Below are 21,940 nucleotides of genomic sequence, written 5' to 3' on the forward strand. Positions count from 1 at the left end.
AATGATCCTGCCACTGAAAACAAGTATTCTGCAATCCATGGCTCCAAGTGTGGAAGACAGCAGCATCACTCCAGATGTCAGGCTTTATGTTTCAAGGAAGATGATGTGCCTTCTTATGTTGCACTTTAACTTGTTTTTTATTCATGGTCATTGGTCCAAGTTTAAAGAAAGGAGGAATGCCTTTTTATGTTGCACTGTTTTTCATTAATTATGTTAAAAGGAAAATAAAAATGTATGTCAAGTTGATCAACAGATTGTATTATTCTCCAGTGCAATAACAGTACTGAAATGAAGGCAAAAAGGGCATTAATGGGAGCTTTAAAAAAAAAAGAAGAAAAAAAGAAGTAACTAAATAGTTACTTTTCACAGTAACGCATTACTTTTTGGTGTAAGTAACTGAGTTAGTAACTGAGTTACTTTTGAAATAAAGTAACTAGTAACTGTAACTAGTTACTGGTTTTCAGTAACTAACCCAACACTGGTTGTTACCGCGCTGGGAGGACGTTAATGAAACTGCCTAACAATAAACCCACATAAGAAACCAAGAACTCGCCCTCGATCATTCTACAGTTATAACGTGATTGGGCAGGCACGCTGTTTATATTGTGGGAAAGCGGACGTGAAAACAGGCTGTCGACACGTCACTCAGGTCCGCAGGGAGCTGGAGGGGGCGTGGCCTCCAGCTCCGCCTGAATTTCGGGAGATTTTCGGGAGAAATTTTGTCCCGGGAGGTTTTCGGGAGAGGCGCTGAATTTCGGGAGTCTCCCGGAAAATCCGGGAGGGTTGGCAAGTATGCAAATAGCAGACTTGAGCTCTTAAGGCCCTCAAACCCTGAACACCTTGGCTGCTCCCGGAAATTCTGTCCTTTGAAGGATAAACAGAATTTGTGGAAAAAGACCAGCTTTGGCAGAGACTAAAGTTCATTGTGAACAGGCTACATTAACTGCCGAGAAGGAAACGTTGGCAGAAACAGGAATTACAACAATAAAATAATTTATGTCAAAAGTATTGGTAGGTGAAGCCCACTCGAATAGGTTCATTATGTTTTCCTGTTGAATAAATGTTCTGGGTTTTTTATTCAAGGAAGTTTCATGTCAAATATAGTTTTTTTTTATTTGTTACCTAAGGTTACCTAAGAAACTGAACATCCAGATGATGTACAGTATTACCTTTGACTTTCTTCATGGTAGCTTTTGTTCTTTCCTGTTATGCCAACCAAGTACACAGTCTGCTATTGTTTATCAAAGCATTTTCCCCAACTGCTTCCTGTTGAACAAAAAAATGGTCCAGCGTTAAAAGCAGATGAGGACAATATAGGTCAAGAGTGTGAAACAAACCTCTATTTTTTGGTTCCAGGTGGAGGCCGTGAGGCTCATTGCAGAGGGGAAGGCTCCACGGATCACACAGCCAGAGGAAGGCGCCACATATGAGTGCATCCAAAAAAAGGACAATTCAAAGGTAAAACTGTGGCACCTTTAAATACAAGTTTATTTATCCCAAATGACGTCTTGATAATACTGGACTGTGAAACAGAGTAATGTGCAATAACCTGTCACCTTACACCTCTGTCACTTTATATGTGTATATATGTATGTATGTATATATGTATGTATGTACAGTATGTGTGTATATATATATGTATATATATATATATATATATATATATATATATATATATATATATATATATGTATGTATGTATGTATGTATGTGTATATATATATTTGTATATATATATATATGTGTGTGTGTGTGTATGTTTGTGTATATATGTGTATGTATATGTATGTATGTGTATATATATACATATATATATATATGTGTGTGTGTGTGTGTGTGTGTGTGTATGTATGTGTATATACGTTTGTATATGTATGTGTATATATATATATGTATGTGTATATATATATATATATATATATATATATATATATATATGTGTGTGTGTGTGTGTGTGTGTGTGTGTGTGTGTGTATGTGTATATACGTTTGTATATGTATATATATATATATATATATATATATATATATATATATATATATATATATATATATATATACACAAATATATATATATATACAAATATATACTGTACATGCATATGTATGGCTATATGCATGTATGTGGATGTATACTTTACATATATATATATATATATATCCTCTTTTTTATCTTTTTACTATTTATATTACTATATTATTGTGTATGCACCTTAGGGGATCTGCTCCAATTTCGTTGTTCTTTGAACCTGTTCACTGTAATAATGACAATAAAACTCTATTCTATTCTATTCTATTCTATTCTATTCTTTATTTGGTTCCTTGACGGAACTCGTAACTCAAAATACAAATTTAATGTATTCTGGGTACCTCAAAAATGCAACCATTGTAGCATGTAACATGCTTTTTATTGAAGACTGCAAGATAATAATGTACAGCATTTACCTTGGAGGGGAAAAATAAATATTTTAGAGTATCAATCAATCAATCATCAATCAAAGTTTATTTACATAGCCCTTAATCACAAATGTCTCAAAGGGCTGTACAAGCCACAACGACATCCTCGGCTCAGATCCCACATCAGGGCAAGAAAAAACTCAACCCAATGGGATACAATGAGTAGTGTTTCACATAGTTGACTTTCCTGTTGCTTTTTTTATGCCGTTATCACAGTAAACAGGACTGAAGTGAGCTAGATGAGCAGTGTAGAATAAAGATTGTTAGATAACCTGAATTATAAAAAAATATATGTATATGTATTCAATAGCAGCACAGTAAAATTTGAAAAATTAAACCAGTTGTTGCAAATGTACTCCAAAAGGGATTGGGGCCTGATCTACTTTTCACCAATATAGGGCCTTAAACAGCGTGTGCAAACTATAAAATGTACAAAACGGGTGCAGACTCCCTATTTAAATAAGGCATGTACCACGCAGCGTTCCCCAGAGAGAGACTAATTTCCTGCACATTCATGTTATCATGCTTCCTACCTGTGGTGTTTTGCCATGTTTTGAAACATGCAGCAAACATTTACCACTTTTTATGGGCCTTTTGTAAAGCAGTCCTGCAGTGCATTTATAATGTGTGTCTGTTTGTTAGTTTTGTCTGTTTGTTAGTTCGTTACAACATCACTCAAAAAGTTAGGGGCTTATTTTTGTGAAACTTTCAGTACATTTTTGGAATTGGATAAGGAACAACTGATAACATTCTATGTTTACATTACAAGCTTCAACTTCTGTGTCTGCTAGCGGTGTCTGCTAGCGGTCCCGCCTCCACCCGCAGAGACAAAGTGTATGATAAGAGGGTTCGTTCCATTTCTTTCACTCCACTAGAGATGGCTCAAAAAGTTATGGTAGGATTTTGATTAAACTTCAGGGAAACGTCTGAAATGGAATAAAGAACAAGTGATTACTGTGGAGGTTGCCCCCCAGTGGGTTCTCCAGACCACCAATCACCGACATGAGAGCCCGGTTCAGGTTCACAACACAGGTTTATTTTTCAATAAGTCTCTCGGGTGCTTTTCAGCAATTGTCTTTTTCTCTCTCTCGCTCTTGCTCGCGCTCTGGCTCCAGCTCCAACTCCCACTCCAACCACGTCTCTCCTCCTGGCTGCTGCTTATAACAGAGCGACAGGTGATTAGATAACAAGGCCCAGGTGGACCATCTACTCACCTGTCACTGATTTCGAGGCCGGTCCTGGCACACCCCGCCTCGCTGCAGGACAGCAGGCCACGCCCCCCCCCCCCCCACAATTACATTTTGGGGCTGATCGGGATCACTGTCTGGATTCAGGACTTTAATACTATTGTCAGATTGGAGCTGGCGGAGGTCTTTTTTAGTTGTTATTATGATGTAAATTGTGTCAAAGATATTTTCTGCCACAGACAGCTCGCAGACAGGCAATTAGGAGACCCTAGTATGCACCAAAAACACACATTGTGACACAACAATTATGAAGTCATGTGTAAGATTAATGTGTATAAGTGTTTTTGCTCGATTGGAAGACTTGCATGCAGTTTGAAGTCTTTCAACACCAGCGTTACAACTAAACTGTGTTCCCCTGTGACAAATGTTTTTATTGTAGATTGACTGGAACCAATCTGCTGAAGCCATCCACAACTGGATCAGAGGAAATGACAAAGTACCTGGTGCCTGGGCAGAAGTTGATGGACAGGTATCTTATTAAGTATTGATCCAGCATCTCATCCTCTATCTGTTCCTCCCACATGCATGTTATGTTAATTGTGAAGTGTAGTAAAATGTTATGATAATTGTGTTGCATAATAAAAGCATGCATGTTATGTTAATTGTTTAGTGCGGGGGTCAGCAACCCGCGGCTCTCGAGCCGCATACGGCTCTTTAGTGTCGCCATTGGGACTCCTTGGAGCATTTTTAAAAAAGGATTGAAAATGGAAAAAGATGGGGGAATTAAATTTTTATTTTTTTAAGTCTGTTTTTTGTTTGAGGACAAACATGACACAAACCTTCCCAATTGTTAGAAAGCCCACTGTTTACTTTGTTTGTGTGTATGTTTCACCGATGAGACTGTTTGGTGAACATCGTCTTGTCCTACTAATTTCGGCGGTTCTTGAACTCACCATAGTGTGGACTGTGATGTTTCATGTGAAATCTTCCACTCCTTCTTTGTCTCATTTTGTCCACCAAACATTTTATGCTGTGCGTGAATGCACAAAGGTGAGCTTTGTGGATATTATTGACTTGTTGGAGTGCTAATCAGGCATATTTGGTCAGTGCATGACTGCAAGCTAATCAATGCTAACATGTTATTTAGGCTAGCTGTATGTACATTTTGCATCATTATGCCTCATTTGTAGGTATATTTGAGCTCATTTAATATCTTTTACTTTTATCCTCTTTCTATGTAATTTATATTTGCATGTCTCATGACACATTATTTGTATGTAATATTGGCTGCATTTCAGATAGTTGTTTGTGTGCCATGTTGTTCCAGACCACAGCAAACATTACCTAGCTTGCCAAAGATTATAATAAATTAGAAGAAGACAGGCTGCCATTTACTTTAACTTGGACACACACATCTATACCTTTGGTCATTAAAAGCCAGTAATGTCCAGGAGTTATCTCACCTTCTGAGTAGCCTCTGATTTATTAATGGTTTCGAATGTTGTAAAAATCTGTAGAATAAATATTTAATGTCAATATTTCTGTCAACGGAGATTTGCTTCAGCCTGCGACACATACCGTATTTTCCGCACCATAAGGCGCCCTGGGTTAAAAGCCGCGCCTTCAATGAACGGCATATTTCAAAACTTTGTCCACCTATAAGCCGCCCGGTGTTGTAAGCCGCATCTAACTGCGCTAAAGGAATGTCAAAAAAACAGTCAGATAGGTCAGTCAAACTTTAATAATATATTAAAAACCAGCGTTCTAACAACTCTGTTCACTCCCAAAATGTACGCAAATGTGCAATCACAAACATACGTATATCAACATGGACAGAGCTGCGTGAAAAAAGCCACCCGGCCTCTTCGCGTAAACTTAAACTTACCTTAACCACTCGCTCATCTTTTCTTCATCCATCCCTTCGAGTTAGCTTTTATGATGACGCCGGCTGGAAAGGTCTCTTTTGGCAAGGTCTTCCTTTTGAATATCACCATAGGTGGAAGTTTCTGGCCATTAGCATGGCAAGCTAGAACCACAGTGAAGGATGACTTCTCATTCCCTGTGGTGCGAATATTCACCGTACGTGCTCCCGTTATATCCACAGTGCGGTTCACAGGAATATCAGTTGCTGTGAAATAGTAATCCGTGTGCGGATGGAGAGATTGCGTCTTTTCATGAACCGGATCCCTGACGCTTAGTAGGAGCCATTTTGTGGTCTTTACAGATGTAAACACACAAAGGAAATGAAACGTACGGTATATCCCCGCGCTTTTTCTTCTTCTACGCGGGCGGGTGGTTGCTTACAGTAGAAGAAGAAGTGCTTCCTGTTCTATGGGGGCGGGTGCTTACCTTGGCGGTTGCTTGCGTAGAAGAAGAAGCGCTTCCTGTTCTACCGGGAAAAAAGATGGCGGCTGTTTACCGAAGTTGCGAGATCGAAACTTTATGAAAATGAATCGTAATATTAATCCATATATAAAGCGCACCGGGTTAAAAGCCACACTGTCAGCTTTTGAGTAAATTTGTGTTTTTTAGGTGCGGCTAATAGTGCGGAAAATACGGTAGTCATTTTGATAGTAGGCTATTATAGCCAATATAGAGACTTACATCATGTGTTGTCTTCATTATAACACTTATTTAAGGCCTTTAAAGTCATTTTGATAGTAGGCTATCATAGCTAATATAGACACTTATGTGATATCTTGTCTTCATTATAAGACTTATATACGGCTTTTAATTTTTTGCGGCTCCAGACAGATTTGTTTTTTGTATTTTTGGTCCAATATGGCTCTTTCAACGTTTTGGGTTGCCGACCCCTGGTATAGTGTAAAGTGACCTAGTCAGCTGGGATAGGCTCCAGCACCCCAGCAACGCTGAGAGGGACAAGTGATAGAAAATGTACAGATGATGGAAAGTGACTTAGTGTGTATGTTTTATTTGTAGAAAGTGACTTTCTATGGCTCGTCGCTGGTGGATAATGGCACGGCAGCAAATGGACAACCCCTGGAGATCCCCGGGGCGTGCCAACCGGGCCTCGTCACCAAAGGGGGCCTAGTGCTGTTTGGTAATGACAGCAAAGCAGTAAGTTATCCTCTGATATCACGTGCATCACATACTGGAAATTATCAGATTGTGTGGTGTAGAAGTTTGTCTCTTCTGTCTTACTCCTGATTCTTATTAGATTGCGAAATGGCTGAGGAATGGCACCGCCACGGCAGCGGACTCTTTCCGTTTCCATTTAAGTTAATGTGTCGAGATCCACTGCCGCCTGCGCTACATATAAGCAGGGCGTCTATATTTGCCAGACAACATGGCGGATCAATTGAGCTAAAATCTGCTTGCGTGCGACAGGGAGTTACGCACAAACAGAAAATACATTTCTGTGTTACATATGACGTCACGTCTGCTTTGCTTCGTTGCGGTGGAAAGCACATGGAAGGCAAACGAGCTTGAACTGGCGATAAATCGAGTGGAAGACCCATTAGTGGGTGAAGAATTATGGGAAAAAGTGGTGGTAGCGGGTGGTGTATATTGTAGCGTCCCTGAAGAGTTAGTGCTGCAAGGGGTTCTGGGTATTTCTTCTGTTGTGTTTATGTTGTGTTACGGTGCGGATGTTCTCCCGAAATGTGTTTGTCATTCTTGTGTGGTGCATATTTGTAACAGTGTTAAAGTTGTTTATACGGCCACCCTCAGTGTGACCTGTATGGCTGTTGATCAAGTATGCCTTGCATTCACTCGTGTGTGTGTAGAAGCCGCATATATTATGTGACTGGGCCGGCAGGCTGTTTGTATGGAGGAAAAGCGTACGTGACGACAGGTTGTAGAGGACGCTAAAGGCAGTGCCTTTAAGGCACGTCCCCAATAATGTTGTCCGGCTTTAAATCGGGAGAAATTCGGGAGAATGGTTGCCCCGGGAGATTTTCAGGAGGGGTACTGAAATTCGGGAGTCTCCCGGGAATATCGGGAGGTTGAAACCGATACCGCTAATTTCCGATATTACATTTTAAAGCATTTATCGGCCGATTATATCGGCAGGCCGATATTATCGGACATCTCTACTATACAATATCAATTGGGTTTATTTGATGCTATATAGGTAGTGTTTGAGAGCAGAACTCAGCGTAACCTAGGACAAGAAACCGCATTTGGTATGTTATTAGTTTATTAATAGTTATGGTACGGTTGCTATACCTAAATATATTTACGAATATCTCTGATTGTGGAAATAGCATCATGCCAAGTTAAATATCGTGATTATTAGTTCAATGTACCATGTTTTCATTGTCAAATTTCAAAACAGAAACTAAAAGCTTAGTTGTTGTTGTTGTTTGCAGGAAAGTCAAAGGTCAAAAGGTTTTCAGATGTAATTTTACCTCGTTGACACAAATGGATGAGAACATGCTGATTCAAGTCCAAAATCAAAGAATCATATTACAGGCATATCATGGACTGCTATACGGGGGCCTGTGTCAATAGGGTGAAGCCGCAAATGTCAAAGCACGATGGGGCAAGTGAAGACTGTAATGATAATATAAGTGTCGGAATGAAACTCAATGTAATAAAGTAAAAGTAGCCTTCCTTCACAAAAATACTCAAGAAAAAGTAAACAGTATGTTGCATTAAAATTGCAATAATAAGTACAACTTATCCAAAAAGTTACTTTAGTACATGTAACAATCTAAATAAACTAAAGCTTCAGCGATTCATCGATTGATTCAATTAGATAAAAGCTTTGATTTATAATCTGCTGCTTCGATTAATTGTTTAATGGGTGTAAATCATAAATATTTATAAAATCTGGACCGCATGGAGTGTCTGGAACCACAAATTTGCAGAAATAAGTTCCACATGGCGGCTGCAATAGATAGTTACCTAGCTGGCCAAAGATTGTAATAAATCTATTAAAAGAAGACAGCCTGCATTTTCCTTTAACTTGGACACACACATCTATACCTTTTGGCCATTAAAAGCCAGTCATTTCCAGGAGTTATCTCACCTTCTGAGTAGCCTCTGATTTACTAATGGTTTCTAATGTTGTAAAAATGTGTAGAATAAATACTAAATGTCAACATTTCTGTCAACGAATATTTGTGTCAACCTGCGACACATAGTCATTTTGATAGTAGGCTATTATAGCTAATATAGACACTTACATAATGTGTTGCCTTCATTATAAGACTTATATACGGCTTTTCATTTTTTGCGGCTCCAGACAGATTAGTTTTTTGTATTTTTGGTCCAATATGGCTCTTTCTATGTTTTGGGTTGCCGACCCCAAACTAATTGATAGCTGCAGTCATAATTACAACCCACTTCTGCTAAACCCTCAACAAAAGAGAATATCAATAATTAAAATGAGACAAAATTGATTAACGTGGACCCCGAAAAACTTATTCGGGTGTTACCATTTAGTGGTAAATTGTACGGAAAATGTACTGTACTGTGCATAGGGATGATGTTTGATAAGAAATTATCGAGTTCCAGCCCATTATCGAATCCTCTTATCGAACCGATTCCTTATCGATTATCTTATCGATTCCAGATAGGTTGTGGTATATGGAAAAAAAACACAATATTTGGTTTAACAAAACCTCACTTTTATTTTATAAGAAAAAAATACAAATAAATAAATAAATAAATATTGACTGTTACCCCCCTAAAAAAATATATTGACTGTTGTTACCCAAAGTATATTAAGTGGGATTTTTCAGAAAAACAAATACGTATATACAGTAACACAATAACAACCTGTCTCTGTGATCACTGTAGGTGTATAAATGATAATATAGTGTTAAATAAAATCAGTCCCTTGGGCACAAAACTGAAAATAATACAGCTCTCCAAAAAGTGCACTTCTGCTGCTATTGGAACATACTAACTACACACACTAAGACACTAAGAACACCACAGTCATCAATCAACAATTCTTCTTCCCTTACATGAGAGCGAAGCCTGGCAATAATTGCACATTGCCTGTTCTGCCCTCACTATACGTGTTGAGGTTATACAGCTTGGCAGATAGCTAACAAACAATCCAAGACGTCTAATAAAGTTCCAAAGCAGATTAATCAATTTAGGCTCTTTATTGTTGTTGATCTTGCTTTGTCTTTTCCTATCTTTACTTTTGTCTTGCACTGGACTGTTATTTTTTTTTGTGACAAATGTATAAGCTATGTGATTCAATTAACATACTGAAATGTAATACACAATATGTAAATATTAGCTTCACACAAATATACAGTACTACCATCAAACAAATACTTCTGAGTGTTGAAACTATTTCGATGGTGGAAATACACTACTGGCAGCCATTTTAAGTCCTTAAAACATCCATTGAAACAGTGCACAAAAATCGTTTTTCAATAGGCTTCGTACTATCAAATTGAAACACTTTCCACCTTAATATTGAGTTATATAAACAAGTTAAACAGTTTACTTACAGAAGTATATTTTCCAAGGCTTGTAGGAGCTAACACAACTTGTCTACTTCTCAATTGTCTCATGAATTGAACTGACTCGCCAACCCGGAAGTGCCCAAACTAATGACGCGTAGTATTTTCATATCGCCACAAGGTGTCAGTAAGAGTCTACAATCAAATGGGCATAACATTGCGTCCCACGGGCATTTCCTGTGGGAAGGGATTCGAATAAAGAGCCAACTCTTTTTCTTTACTATAGTGGTTTCGATAACGGGTACCAGTTCTCAAAAAGGGATTCGAGTCCGAGGACTCGGTTCTTTTCTTATCGAACAACCGGGAAAAACGGTTTCGAGCATCATCCCTAACTGTGCAATCTACTAATAAAAGTTTCAATCAATCAAAACCATGGAAAGGGTGAGGAAATGTAAATTCCTGCATAAATCAGAAGATACATTCTTAATTTCCTGCAGAAACTTCAGATGACATGTATTTTTCACAGCTGCTGGTCAAGAATTTGCAGTTCGAGGATGGGAAGATGATATCCGCTGCACACTACTTCCGCTCAGAAGGCAGCGCTGTGGTGGAGCTAACTGAGGAGGAGAAGGACTTCGCTGAGCAGATGAAGGTATTTCGTCGTTCCTCAACGCATTTTGGACAAGTTGCGCTAAATGAATGTCAGGATTTCAACCAAGCAGTGAGTGAAATGTTCTGTTTGCTCTCAGGCTGTGTGGCAGAGCATTCTCACCAACGTCAGTCAGATTGAAGACACCACCGATTTCTTCAAGTCTGGAGCCGCTTCCATGGATGTGGTCAGGTGATAGCGCTTTAAAAATCGATGATGTTGTGCTTTGTGTGTTTGCCTTTAAATTTCTCCTTGAATGTGTTGTATCATGTAATACCAACTTTTCTTACCAGTTGGTACCTGTTTTGTGGATTGGGGATCCCTATAAGTCCCAAAAATGTTAAATATATTTCAAATTTATAAAACAATTTTATCTTCTTCCAAACTTGCTCCAAAAAAGCCGTTTGGAATTTGAGACTTGAGTGGCGTTTTGCCTTAGTTACGTCACAGGACATCTCCATATATGGTTGAGGTTTACCCAAAGAGCTTTGTGCCACTTGGCCATTTTTATTCAGTTGCAGTCCAAATGTGTTTCTATCCTCTTGTTGTGGGGCAAACTGACTTGTACTTGCACATGCATTATTTGCTCTTGCCATTTCTAATACAAAGTAACGCATAGTTCTAAGGTTAGTAGACTCCATATGGAAGCGCTAAAAATTATTACATGGCTGACAGGGTGGAGATCCGCCCACAAAACGGCACATTCTGAGGAGATTGAAAGCGGCTTGAAGATGGTCTGTAAAACAACATTTTGACAAAATCAACACATAACCTATAATGATTTTACATTTAAAACACTTTATTGTGGTCTAGATGATATTAGAGATGTCCGATAATATCGGCCTGCCGATATTATCGGCCGATAAATACTTTAAAATGTAATATCGGAAATTATCGGTATCGTTTTTTTTATTATCGGTATGTGTTTTTTGTGTGGTTTTTTTTGTTTGTTTTTTATTAAATCAACATAAAAAACACAAGATACACTTACAATTAGTGCACCAACCCAAAAAACCTCCCTCCCCCATTTACACTCATTCACACAAAAGGGTTGTTTCTTTCTGTTGTTAATATTCTGGTTCCTACATTATATATCAATATATATCAATACAGTCTGCAAGGGATAAAGTCCGTAAGCACACATGATTGTGCGTGCTGCTGGTCCACTAATAGTACTAAACTTTAACAGTTAATTTTACTCATTTTCATTAATTACTATTTTCTATGTAACTGTTTTTATATTGTTTTACTTTCTTTTTTTATTCAAGAAAATGTTTTTAATTTATTTATCTTATTTTATTTTATTATTTTTTTTAAAAAGGACCTTATCTTCACCATACCTTGTTGTCCAAATTAGGCATAATAATGTGTTAATTCCACGACCGTATATATCGGTATCGGTTGATATCGGTATCGGTAATTAAGAATTGGACAATATCGGAATATCGGATATCGGCAAAAAGCCATTATCGGACATCCCTAGATGATATGTATTAGATATTCTTTGGTAAAAATTTTGCTCCACGGTCACATTTATAACCCGTTTTTTTACTTTGTATGCAAGATGTTGGTTTTTGGAGGCGTTTCCAGATGTAACCACGCCCCACCCTCTTCAAAAGTATCATGTGTATTTTAAAAAGTTAATAAATCTTTCAGTTGTCACCGCTAATGGTTTTCCAGAGACGGTAAACATTACATAGATTCACCCGGTCACAACATTAGGTACACCTCCACACTTGGCGATCGTTAGACAACAATTTGAGACATAGAATTTGTCACTGCATGTCGTACATCGGCGTTATTGTGCTGATGCCATGATTATATGAAAATTGTGCTTTAATTACCTTTTTTTTGTGTTTCTTTATACAATGAAGAGAGCTGAGAGCTTCACTTAATGTGAAAATAAGTACTTCCATCTTGCTGTGATGTCACAAAATGTAGCCATACAGCATAACCCTGCAAACAGAGGCATCCAAAACTGCATGCAAGCTCACGCCAAGATGCATGAACCTTATGATTTAATGCTGTGGCATTGTTTAACACGAGTACCCAACATTGTAACATTTATAAGTCAGAAAAGACGAAATACACTATATTGCCAAAAGTATTTGGCCACCCATCCAAATGATCAGAATCAGGTGTCCTAATCACTTGGCCCGGCCACAGGTGTATAAAATCAAGCACTCAGGCATGGAGACTGTTTCTACAAACATTTGTGAAAGAATGGGCCGCTCTCAGTGATTTCCAGCGTGGAACTGTCATAGGATGTCACCTGTGCAACAAATCCAGTCGTGAAATTTCCTCGCTCCTAAATATTCCAAAGTCAACTGTCAGCTTTATTATAAGAAAATGGAAGAGTTTGGGAACAACAGTAACTCAGCCACAAAGTGGTAGGCCACGTAAACTGACAGAGAGGGGTCAGCGAATGCTGAAGCGCATAGTGCAAAGACTTTCTTCACAGTCAGTTGCTACAGAGCTCCAAACTTCATGTGACCTTCCAATTAGCCCACGTACAGTACGCAGAGAGCTTCATGGAATGGGTTTCTATGGCCAAGCAGCTGCATCTAAGCCATACATCACAAGTCCAATGCGAAGCGTCGGATGCAGTGGTGTAAAGCACGTCGCCACTGGACTCTAGAGCAGTGGAGATCCGTTCTCTGGAGTGATGAATCACGCTTTTCCATCTGGCAATCTGATGGAGGAGTCTGGGTTTGGAGGTTGCCAGGAGAACGCTACATTTCGGACTGCATTGTGCCGAATGTGAAATTTGGTGGAGGAGGAATTATGCTGTGGGGTTGTTTTTCAGGAGTTGGGCTTGGCCCCTTAGTTCCAGTGAAAGGAACTTTGAATGCTCCAGGATACCAAAACATTTTGGACAATTCCATGCTCCCAACCTTGTGGGAACAGTTTGGAGCGGGCCCCTTCCTCTTCCAACATGACTGTGCACCAGTGCACAAAGCAAGATCCATAAAGACATGGATGACAGAGTCTGGCGTGGATGAACTTGACTGGCCTGCACAGAGTCCTGACCTGAACCCGATAGAACACTTTTGCGATGAGTTAGAACGGAGACTGAGAACTAGGCCTTCTCGACCAACATCAGTGTGTGACCTCACCAATGCAGGTGTCCACATTAAGGCAGTTGCTCCCTCAGCAACCAAATGGCCTGTTCCATTGTTTGATGGGGAGCTTTTTTTCCTACAAAATGGGTAGGCAATGTTAAGTTTGAGTGTTTCATTTATTGATCATAAGTCTGGTTTTACTCGATCAATTATGCACCATTGAATTACTTGTATTCTGATTAAGGTTTGCATGACTGAGCCCGTTTAAAATCGCTGCATTATTTATTTTTGCCTGACAAAACGTTTGGATGGACGTTTGGTACTTTGCAAGTGAGTTTAGTCCGTTGCTCCCACAAGGCTCGTAGAGGAGGTGAAAATGCGTGGGAGTGCGTGCCAGCTGCAGAACGAGGACGTCTACATGAACGCCACCTTCCAAGACTTCATCCAGATGTGTGTGAGGAAGCTGCGAGGGGAGGACGATGAAGACCAATTAGTCATCCACTACGTACGTGTTCGTCAACATGTCTGTCACAGCAGGTTTCAATCCAGTTTACCTGATTTGACTTTGACAGGTGGAGAAAAACATCAACAACATGACTGTTAAAATGCCTCATCAGCTATTTATCAATGGAGAGTTTGTGGACGCAGATGGAGGAAAAACTTACAAGACAATCAACCCCAGTGATGGCTCAGTATGTCAACACACACAATTATTTCTCTTTGTTATTTTTAGAGTTATCTCTCTTGTCAAGATTTATTATCGGGACAGCGGCAGCAGTTCTTTGTAAGTTAGTGGTGTCCAAAGTGTGGCTGGGGGGGCCATTGTCACCCAGCAACTTGTTTTTATTGGCCTTCAGCATATTGTAAAAATGAAAGTAAACGATAAAAAATTAGATGTATAATATATTGTACAAGTTTGTTTTGACTTTAATACCAGTGCTTGAATTTAACCACGGCAACTGCGGCAAAAGCTGCGACCGCCCTGTCATTTGCCGTAATTCCCTAAAAAAATTGACCAACATCCGCAGCGAGAACATGCCGTGACCGGCCTTGACTTTTTACTTGTTAATGGACGAGGGATGTAACAATAAACGGTATAATGATAATTCCCGATAAAATTTCCGACGGTTAGTAATACGTAAAAATGTTTAATTACCGAAAAAATGTCATTTATTATTGCATTTTCGGCAACGCGAAGTCAGGCGCATGCGCATTAGCGTCGTTTGGCTTCATAATCTTTGCGGACCAACGACACGGACTTTGCTCGGGAGATTTCCCCTCGGAGTAAAGGGAGCCAAACGCTTGGTTTAGCGTCATTTTCCCTCGCTTCCCGCCGTGTGTTTAAGAGCGCACTACTGTGTTTAGATGGAGACAGGTGTGGACAATATTGGAGACACTTGTCCCAACACTAAAAGTAAACAGCGAAGGAGAACTCTATTCGATGTTAATTTTATTTTGTCAATACAGCGTCTATCAGTTGCTTTGACTGACAGTTAATGACGTGAGGAAACATGTCACAACTTGTTTAGAAAGTCTTTAGTTTGTTTACTGGGATGTTCACGCGTCCTTTATTTAACTGCAAACTGTATCAGTGTTCAAATAACATCAATACTAGCTAAAATGTTTTGTCATCTCATCGAACTAAACGAAGGCTGTGAAGATTGTGTATTCAATGTGAGAGGTGTTGCTCCTCTTTATTTTTGTTGGCCAAACGGTTGTACTGAACCAAGAGAAGAACAAAGCTTGTTTATTAGACTTCATCTGCATTAGCCAAACTGCTTTGTGTTTTATTTTGATATCAAAAAGTAAACACAAGGTTTTTCTACACTACTTGTGTTTTTTTAATGTCACAAAGGTATTACTTCAAAAAACATTCATGTGGCATAGCACGTTGTCAATGTGTTATTGTGTATAGTTAATTCCTATACGACATATTTCTGCTCAAACTCTTAATGGATCTGTCCCGATACAGCATCTACATCTACATATAAATGTACATAACTTAAAAAGATAAATACATTATAAAAAATATATACCTCCCTCTATCAAAATGCAAAAATAGAGATAGAGGCATCATGAAATTACAAAAGGCTGACAAGTTTATATTTATAATGAATTAAAAAAAAACTGTGTGTGTATATATATATATATATATATATATATATATATATATATATATATATATATATATATATCTCATCTGACATCACATGGACAAAGATAAGACCTTCCGGAGGAAAGTTCTGTGGTCAGATGAAATATAAATGTAGCTGTTTGGCCACATTGCCCAATAATATGTTTGGAAGGGAAAAGCTGAGGCCTTTAATCCCAGGAACACCAACCCTGCCATCAAGCATGGTGGTGGTAGTATTATACTCTTTGCCTGTTTTGCTGCCAATGGAACTGGTGCTTTACAGAGAGTAAATGGGACAATGAAAAAGGAGGATTACCTCCAAATTCTTCAGGACAACCTAAAATCATCAGCCCAGAGGTTGGGTCTTGGGCGCAGTTGGGTGTTCCAACAGGACAATGACCCCAAACACACGTCAAAAGTGGTAAAAGGAATGGCTAAATCAGGCTAGAATGAAGGTTTTAGAATGGCCTTCCCAAAGTCCTGACTTAAACGTGTGGACAATGCTGAAGAAACAAGTCCATGTCAGGAAACCAACAAATTTAGCTGAACTGCACCAATTTTGTCAAGAGGAGTGGTCAAAAATTCAACCAGAAGCTTGTGGATGGCTACCAAAAGTGCCTTATTGCAGTGAAACTTTCTAAGGGACATGTAACCAAATATTAACATTGCTGTATGTATACTTTTGACCCAGCAGATTTGCTCACATTTACAGTAGACCCATAAAAAAGTCATAAAAGAACCAAACTTCATGAATGTTTTTTGTGACCAACGAGTATGTGTTCCAATCACTCTATCACAAAAAAATTATATATATATATATATATATACGGTATATATCTATATATATACATATATATATATATATATATATATATATATATATATATATATATATATATATATATATATATATATATATATATATATATATATATACGGTATATATCCATATATATATACAGTACAGGCCAAAAGTTTGGACACACCTTCTCATTCAATGCATTTTCTTTATTTTCATGACTATTTACATTGTAGATTGTCACTGAAGGCATCAAAACTATGAATGAATACATGTGGAGTTATGTTAAGTGAAATAACTGAAAACCTGTTTTATATCCTAGTTCCTTCAAAATAGCCACCCTTTGCTCTGATTACTTTTTCGCACACTCTTAGCATTCTCTCCATGAGCTTGAAGAGGTAGTCACCTGAAATGGTTTTCACTTCATAGGTGTGCTTGAAGCTCATTGAGAGAATGCCAAGAGTGTGCAAGACCGTAATCAGAGCAAAGGGTGGCTATTTTGAAGAAACTAGAATATAAAACATGTTTTCAGTTACTTCACCTTTTTTTGTTAAGTACATAACTCCATATGTGTTCATTCATAGTTTTGATGCCTTCAGTGACAATCTACAATGTAAATAGTCATGAAAATAAAGAAAACATGTGTAAATATATGAGATTTTATAAGACTGTAACTTTAGCGACTGAGTGATGTTTTTATTTTCAATGAATAATCTATCCAGTACAGCAATTTGGGAGCATTAGCATGTATGCAGGTATGCATTAAAGTGTTTGTTTTTTTAATTACCCAGTACGTGCCATGCCTTCTTCTGTTTGTGGTACAACATTTGCTCGTTGATCTGTCCTGCAGGCCATTTGTGACGTGTCCCTGGCCCAGATAAGAGACATTGACCAGGCAGTGGCTGCTGCTAAGGAGGCGTTTGAAGAGGGGGAGTGGGGCAAAATGAACCCAAGAGACCGAGGGAGACTTATCTACAAGTTAGTCCACTTATTTTACATACGCTAAACAATGATGTATCTTATTTGAAGTCACTTGCCTCAGATGTCAATGAACAATGCTTGCCCCCCAAAAAAGCTATTTTTCACGCACAAAAATAAAAGTACTTTGGTGTTGTTTGGCGTGACCTCAGGACGCAAAGGAATAAAGCGGCGTGCAGGTAAAAAGGTTTAATTTCTTTAGGTACCAGAGGAAAAACAAGTTGCCTTTATATTGAAGCTATTATCATATAAATCTGATTTATGACACCAAAACACTTTCAAAGTTTGCGGATAAGTAGATATGATCAAAATAGTATCAACCTCACAGAGATCCCTGAACCATGATGAAGATAATGAGGAAGCCAGTCACGTGATCGTGTGACGTCGCTCTAGGAACCACAGAGCCCTTCCCCATCAACAACAATCAACTAATCAAGCAGAATTTGTGAGAGCCAACAACGATTACTTTGGGAAAAATTATGATCCAGGACATTATATTTTTGAGCCCAAACACAAGGAGGATGAGCAATAAGTTTTAGAAGCCGAGTGATGGATGCAGTTTTATTGTGACACTAGCATTCGCAGCATTGCAAGGTGCAAAACATACAAACTAACATTAACAAACCAAAATAAAACAAACTGTAATATTTCCACTCTTGCTGGGATGCTGACTGACGGGACACTCACATAATTTTGTTTAGATGAAGAATCAGTCACAAGCGTCATGAAGGGTTAATCTAGAGTTCCTGTAGAAATCGTCTTTTGGGGTCTATTTCGCCATCTCGGGGATGTGAAAGTCGACCAGCCTGCCAGTCCCTGGCTACATTTGTCTACTACTAGGTGAGATACGCATGAATTATAAATGAGATATTACTTTTAGCTAGTTTGAGACGAAGCAGAAGCTGCGTAAACTAGCATTAGCTCGCTGCTATCCATGTGTGGCCTAAATAGTCCGTCTGCGTTGGCGCTTATAATAACAATATCACTCATAATTGGTTAATTTTCAGGTTATGACATGTAAATTGCGTATTTTTAGCTCTTTCTGGATGTTTTAAACAGGGTATAATGAGCACAATAGAGGACCCTCGATGTGTTGACTCAATTGTTAGCTATTTATTTACGACTTTGAAGGCATAAAAAAATCCAAGTATATTCTTGTCTTACATAAGGATTGTGAATGATTTCCAATTTTTACGTATTTCCAGTATGACCGATTTGATAACAAATCCTGAATCCAGGCAGTGATCCGAATCAGCCCCAACATATAATCACATGTTCTTTACCCCAATTCTGACACTTCCTGAAAGTTAAATCAAAATCCACCAATAGCGAAATGGAAAAATAAAGGAGTGGACCCTCTTGTCAGTCATCCGCTCCATTTGTCTCTGAGTGGAGGCAGGGATGCTATTATACACACACAAAGAAGTTCAGCCTTGTAAAGTCAACGTAAGGTAGAGATGCGCGGATAGGCAATTATTTCATCCGCAACCGCATCACAAAAGTCGTCATCCACCCGCCATCCACCGGAACTAACATTTTATCAAATCGCCTACCCGCCACCCACCCGTTGTTATATATCTAATATAGACGATGCAAGGCATTAGTGAGGTTAGAAAGATTTTGCCTGTTAAAGAAAGGAGACTGATCCAATGTAGCAGAGACATTCAATGTGTGCCACGCATTAATATCTCTTGGCCACGCATTAGTGGCTAAGAGATATTAATGCGTGATAATATTATTTATCATTATTATAGTATTATTGTCATTTCCATTAAGAAAGTGTTGACTATTGTTGCCAATGCCCTCAGATCAGGAGTGCGTTCCTCACACTTTTTGTGCGCAGTTGCAGCAAGCAGAACGAGGCTTTTAAGAAGTTAAAAAAATGTTTTAGAAAGACTAGGCCTATATTTTCGTTAGGTGAAAAAAAAATTCTGAATTTATTTCAATGAATATTAACTTGTTAACGTTATAATGCTCAAATAGGGACGAGGGCGGGGTGCACAGTGAAACAGTGAACAATTTCGCGACAAAGATGAACCTTTATTGATTGATCTGCAGCCATGACAAAATATCAGACAATCTCCATTGTCAACGACAGGCAGGAAAATAAAGATAAACACATAGTCTATGTTGTAGGCATAGGCATAGGCTCATACGTTTTTAAGTTGAAATAAAAAAATAAATAAAAAATGTGCCTCATAAGCCTTAGGCTGTCAATCACGCGCACAAACTTAAGTTATACAATAACATATGTATGTCATCCCTATTTAAACAAAAATAAATTAAATAAATAATAATAATAAATTACCTGCAACTTATTGGCCAAGGCAAATAGCTGAAGGGGGGAAATCAAACCCATCAGACTGCACTTTATCATCAAACTTGAATTATAATGAAAATAGACGGTCGCGACAAACAAAGCAGGCTAAATAGCCTTACATTGTCGCCAATCGGAGATGCGCTTCACTTGAAAGCGAGGCCAAATAATTAACACACGGTAGTATATCTCGAATAGAAAAAAACACAATAAACAACGCAATTGCCTTAATTCCTTTGCATTGTAGTGCGCCCAAACAACACGTAACCATCAAAATTATTCAGCTGACCGAACTCAATATAGGTTAGACATGGGCTTATTTGGTATAGCCTAGGTAACGTAGACTAATTCGTTTAACATATCCAACCGTATGTCTACTTACTTTTTTTTTTGTTAGCACTATGCAGGAATAAAATGGCATCTACAGTGCCAGGATTCAGGCGAGAGCGCCTGGCCTCTAAAATGCGCCCTGCTGCGCTGAAGGAGCGCTCACTTGCGGCACTTGTTGCTGGGACGCATAGGATTCTCTTGGCAAGGTGTTGTAGTCGTGGGAATGATTGTCCTTGTTTCCCCCAAAAGGAAAGTAGATTTTCCTCTGCTGATCCGTCGAGATGGTAGTTTGTAGAGGAATAATCCTCTACTTGCTCAACAAGCACAGGTGTATACTCCTCCCATTCTGTGAAGTCAATCCTTTTCTTTTTCGGTGATGCACCATCAGCTCCACCTAAAGGACCGATAAAATCTATACGTTTTTCGTATGTGGGTAACAACATTTAACTATGTATATATATTTCCGAATTGGTTCAACCGCCAACCGCCCGAATCTATTTACAATCTATTTTTTTCGTCATGTCACCCGCCCGACCCGCGGATTATCCGCGGACTCCGCGGTTGTGTCCGCAAACCGCGCATCTCTAACGTAAGGTTTAGAATCTACCGTATTTTCCGAACTATAAGGTAGACTTAAAATCCTTTTTTTTTCTCAAAACTTGACAGTGCGCCTTATAACCCGGTGCGCCTAATGAACGGAATAATTCTGGTTTTGCTTACCGACCTCAAAACAATTTTATTTGGTACATGGTGTAATGATAAGTGTGACCAGTAGATGGCAGTCAAACATAAGAGATATGTGTAGACTGCACTATGATGGCAATATGACTCAAGTAAACAACACCAACATTTTATATGTTCCATTGAAAATATAGAACATTACACACGGCGCTCAAAAATCTATCAAAATGTTTTAGTACGACTTTGGTAAGCTATGAAGCGCTTGATGTGCTTCAACATAGGAGTATTATTATGGTGTGTGTATAAGGTAAGACATATTATCTGGCGTTTTGTTTCCCAATACTATGCAAAAGCAACTTTTCTTACCTTCTGGTACCTGCTGATCGGTATTTGGGATGTGCATAAGTCCTGAAAAATTGTGCACATCCGTCTTTGTAGTCTGTGCCGACACCGTAGTCGATAGGCTTCTTCTTTTTCTCTATCTTCTTGTTATGGGACATTCATGCTCCACTGTTGCCATTTCTAATATAAAGTAGTGTAAAGGTCTTACTTATATCTGTCAGTAAACTCGCCATGAAAGCGCGAAATCATACCGGTGTAGTGAGTTTACATTATTCATCCAAGGAACTTTAGTTATTAGAGCGTTCCGGTCGGACCGTTTTTCACGGGACACATTTCCGGTGTTGTTGTTTCCGGATGAGAAGACGCTGCTCCGTTATTGATTGAAGTTAAGTCTGCATGTCATTAAAACAGTTAGCTCCATCTTTTGACACTTCTTCCACTCTCGTCCTTGCACGCTACACCGCTACAACAAAGTTGACGAGGAGAAGACGCTGTCGAAGGTGAGCCACGTAAATAAGACTGCCCACAAAACGGCGCATCCGGAAGCGACTGTCAGAAAGCGGCTAGAAGATAATCTGTAAAACATTATCCATGCAACATTTTGACCAAAGAACCA

General features: G+C 38.8%; 1 protein-coding gene across 1 annotated transcript in view; it reads left to right on the top strand.

Annotated features, from left to right (window-relative positions):
• Positions 1-21,940, top strand: part of aldh1l1 (aldehyde dehydrogenase 1 family, member L1) — a 74,155-nt gene that overhangs the window by 31,458 nt on the left and 20,757 nt on the right. Inside the window, exons 7-14 of the mRNA XM_061937956.2 lie at positions 1,357-1,458; positions 4,083-4,172; positions 6,584-6,721; positions 10,559-10,684; positions 10,782-10,873; positions 14,101-14,248; positions 14,316-14,435; positions 17,527-17,654. Of these exons, the coding sequence (XP_061793940.2) occupies positions 1,357-1,458; positions 4,083-4,172; positions 6,584-6,721; positions 10,559-10,684; positions 10,782-10,873; positions 14,101-14,248; positions 14,316-14,435; positions 17,527-17,654 (944 nt within the window). The remainder of the gene's footprint in view (positions 1-1,356; positions 1,459-4,082; positions 4,173-6,583; positions 6,722-10,558; positions 10,685-10,781; positions 10,874-14,100; positions 14,249-14,315; positions 14,436-17,526; positions 17,655-21,940) is intronic.

Source organism: Nerophis lumbriciformis, linkage group LG03 (assembly GCF_033978685.3).
Source record: "Nerophis lumbriciformis linkage group LG03, RoL_Nlum_v2.1, whole genome shotgun sequence".
Classification (NCBI taxonomy): domain Eukaryota; kingdom Metazoa; phylum Chordata; class Actinopteri; order Syngnathiformes; family Syngnathidae; genus Nerophis; species Nerophis lumbriciformis.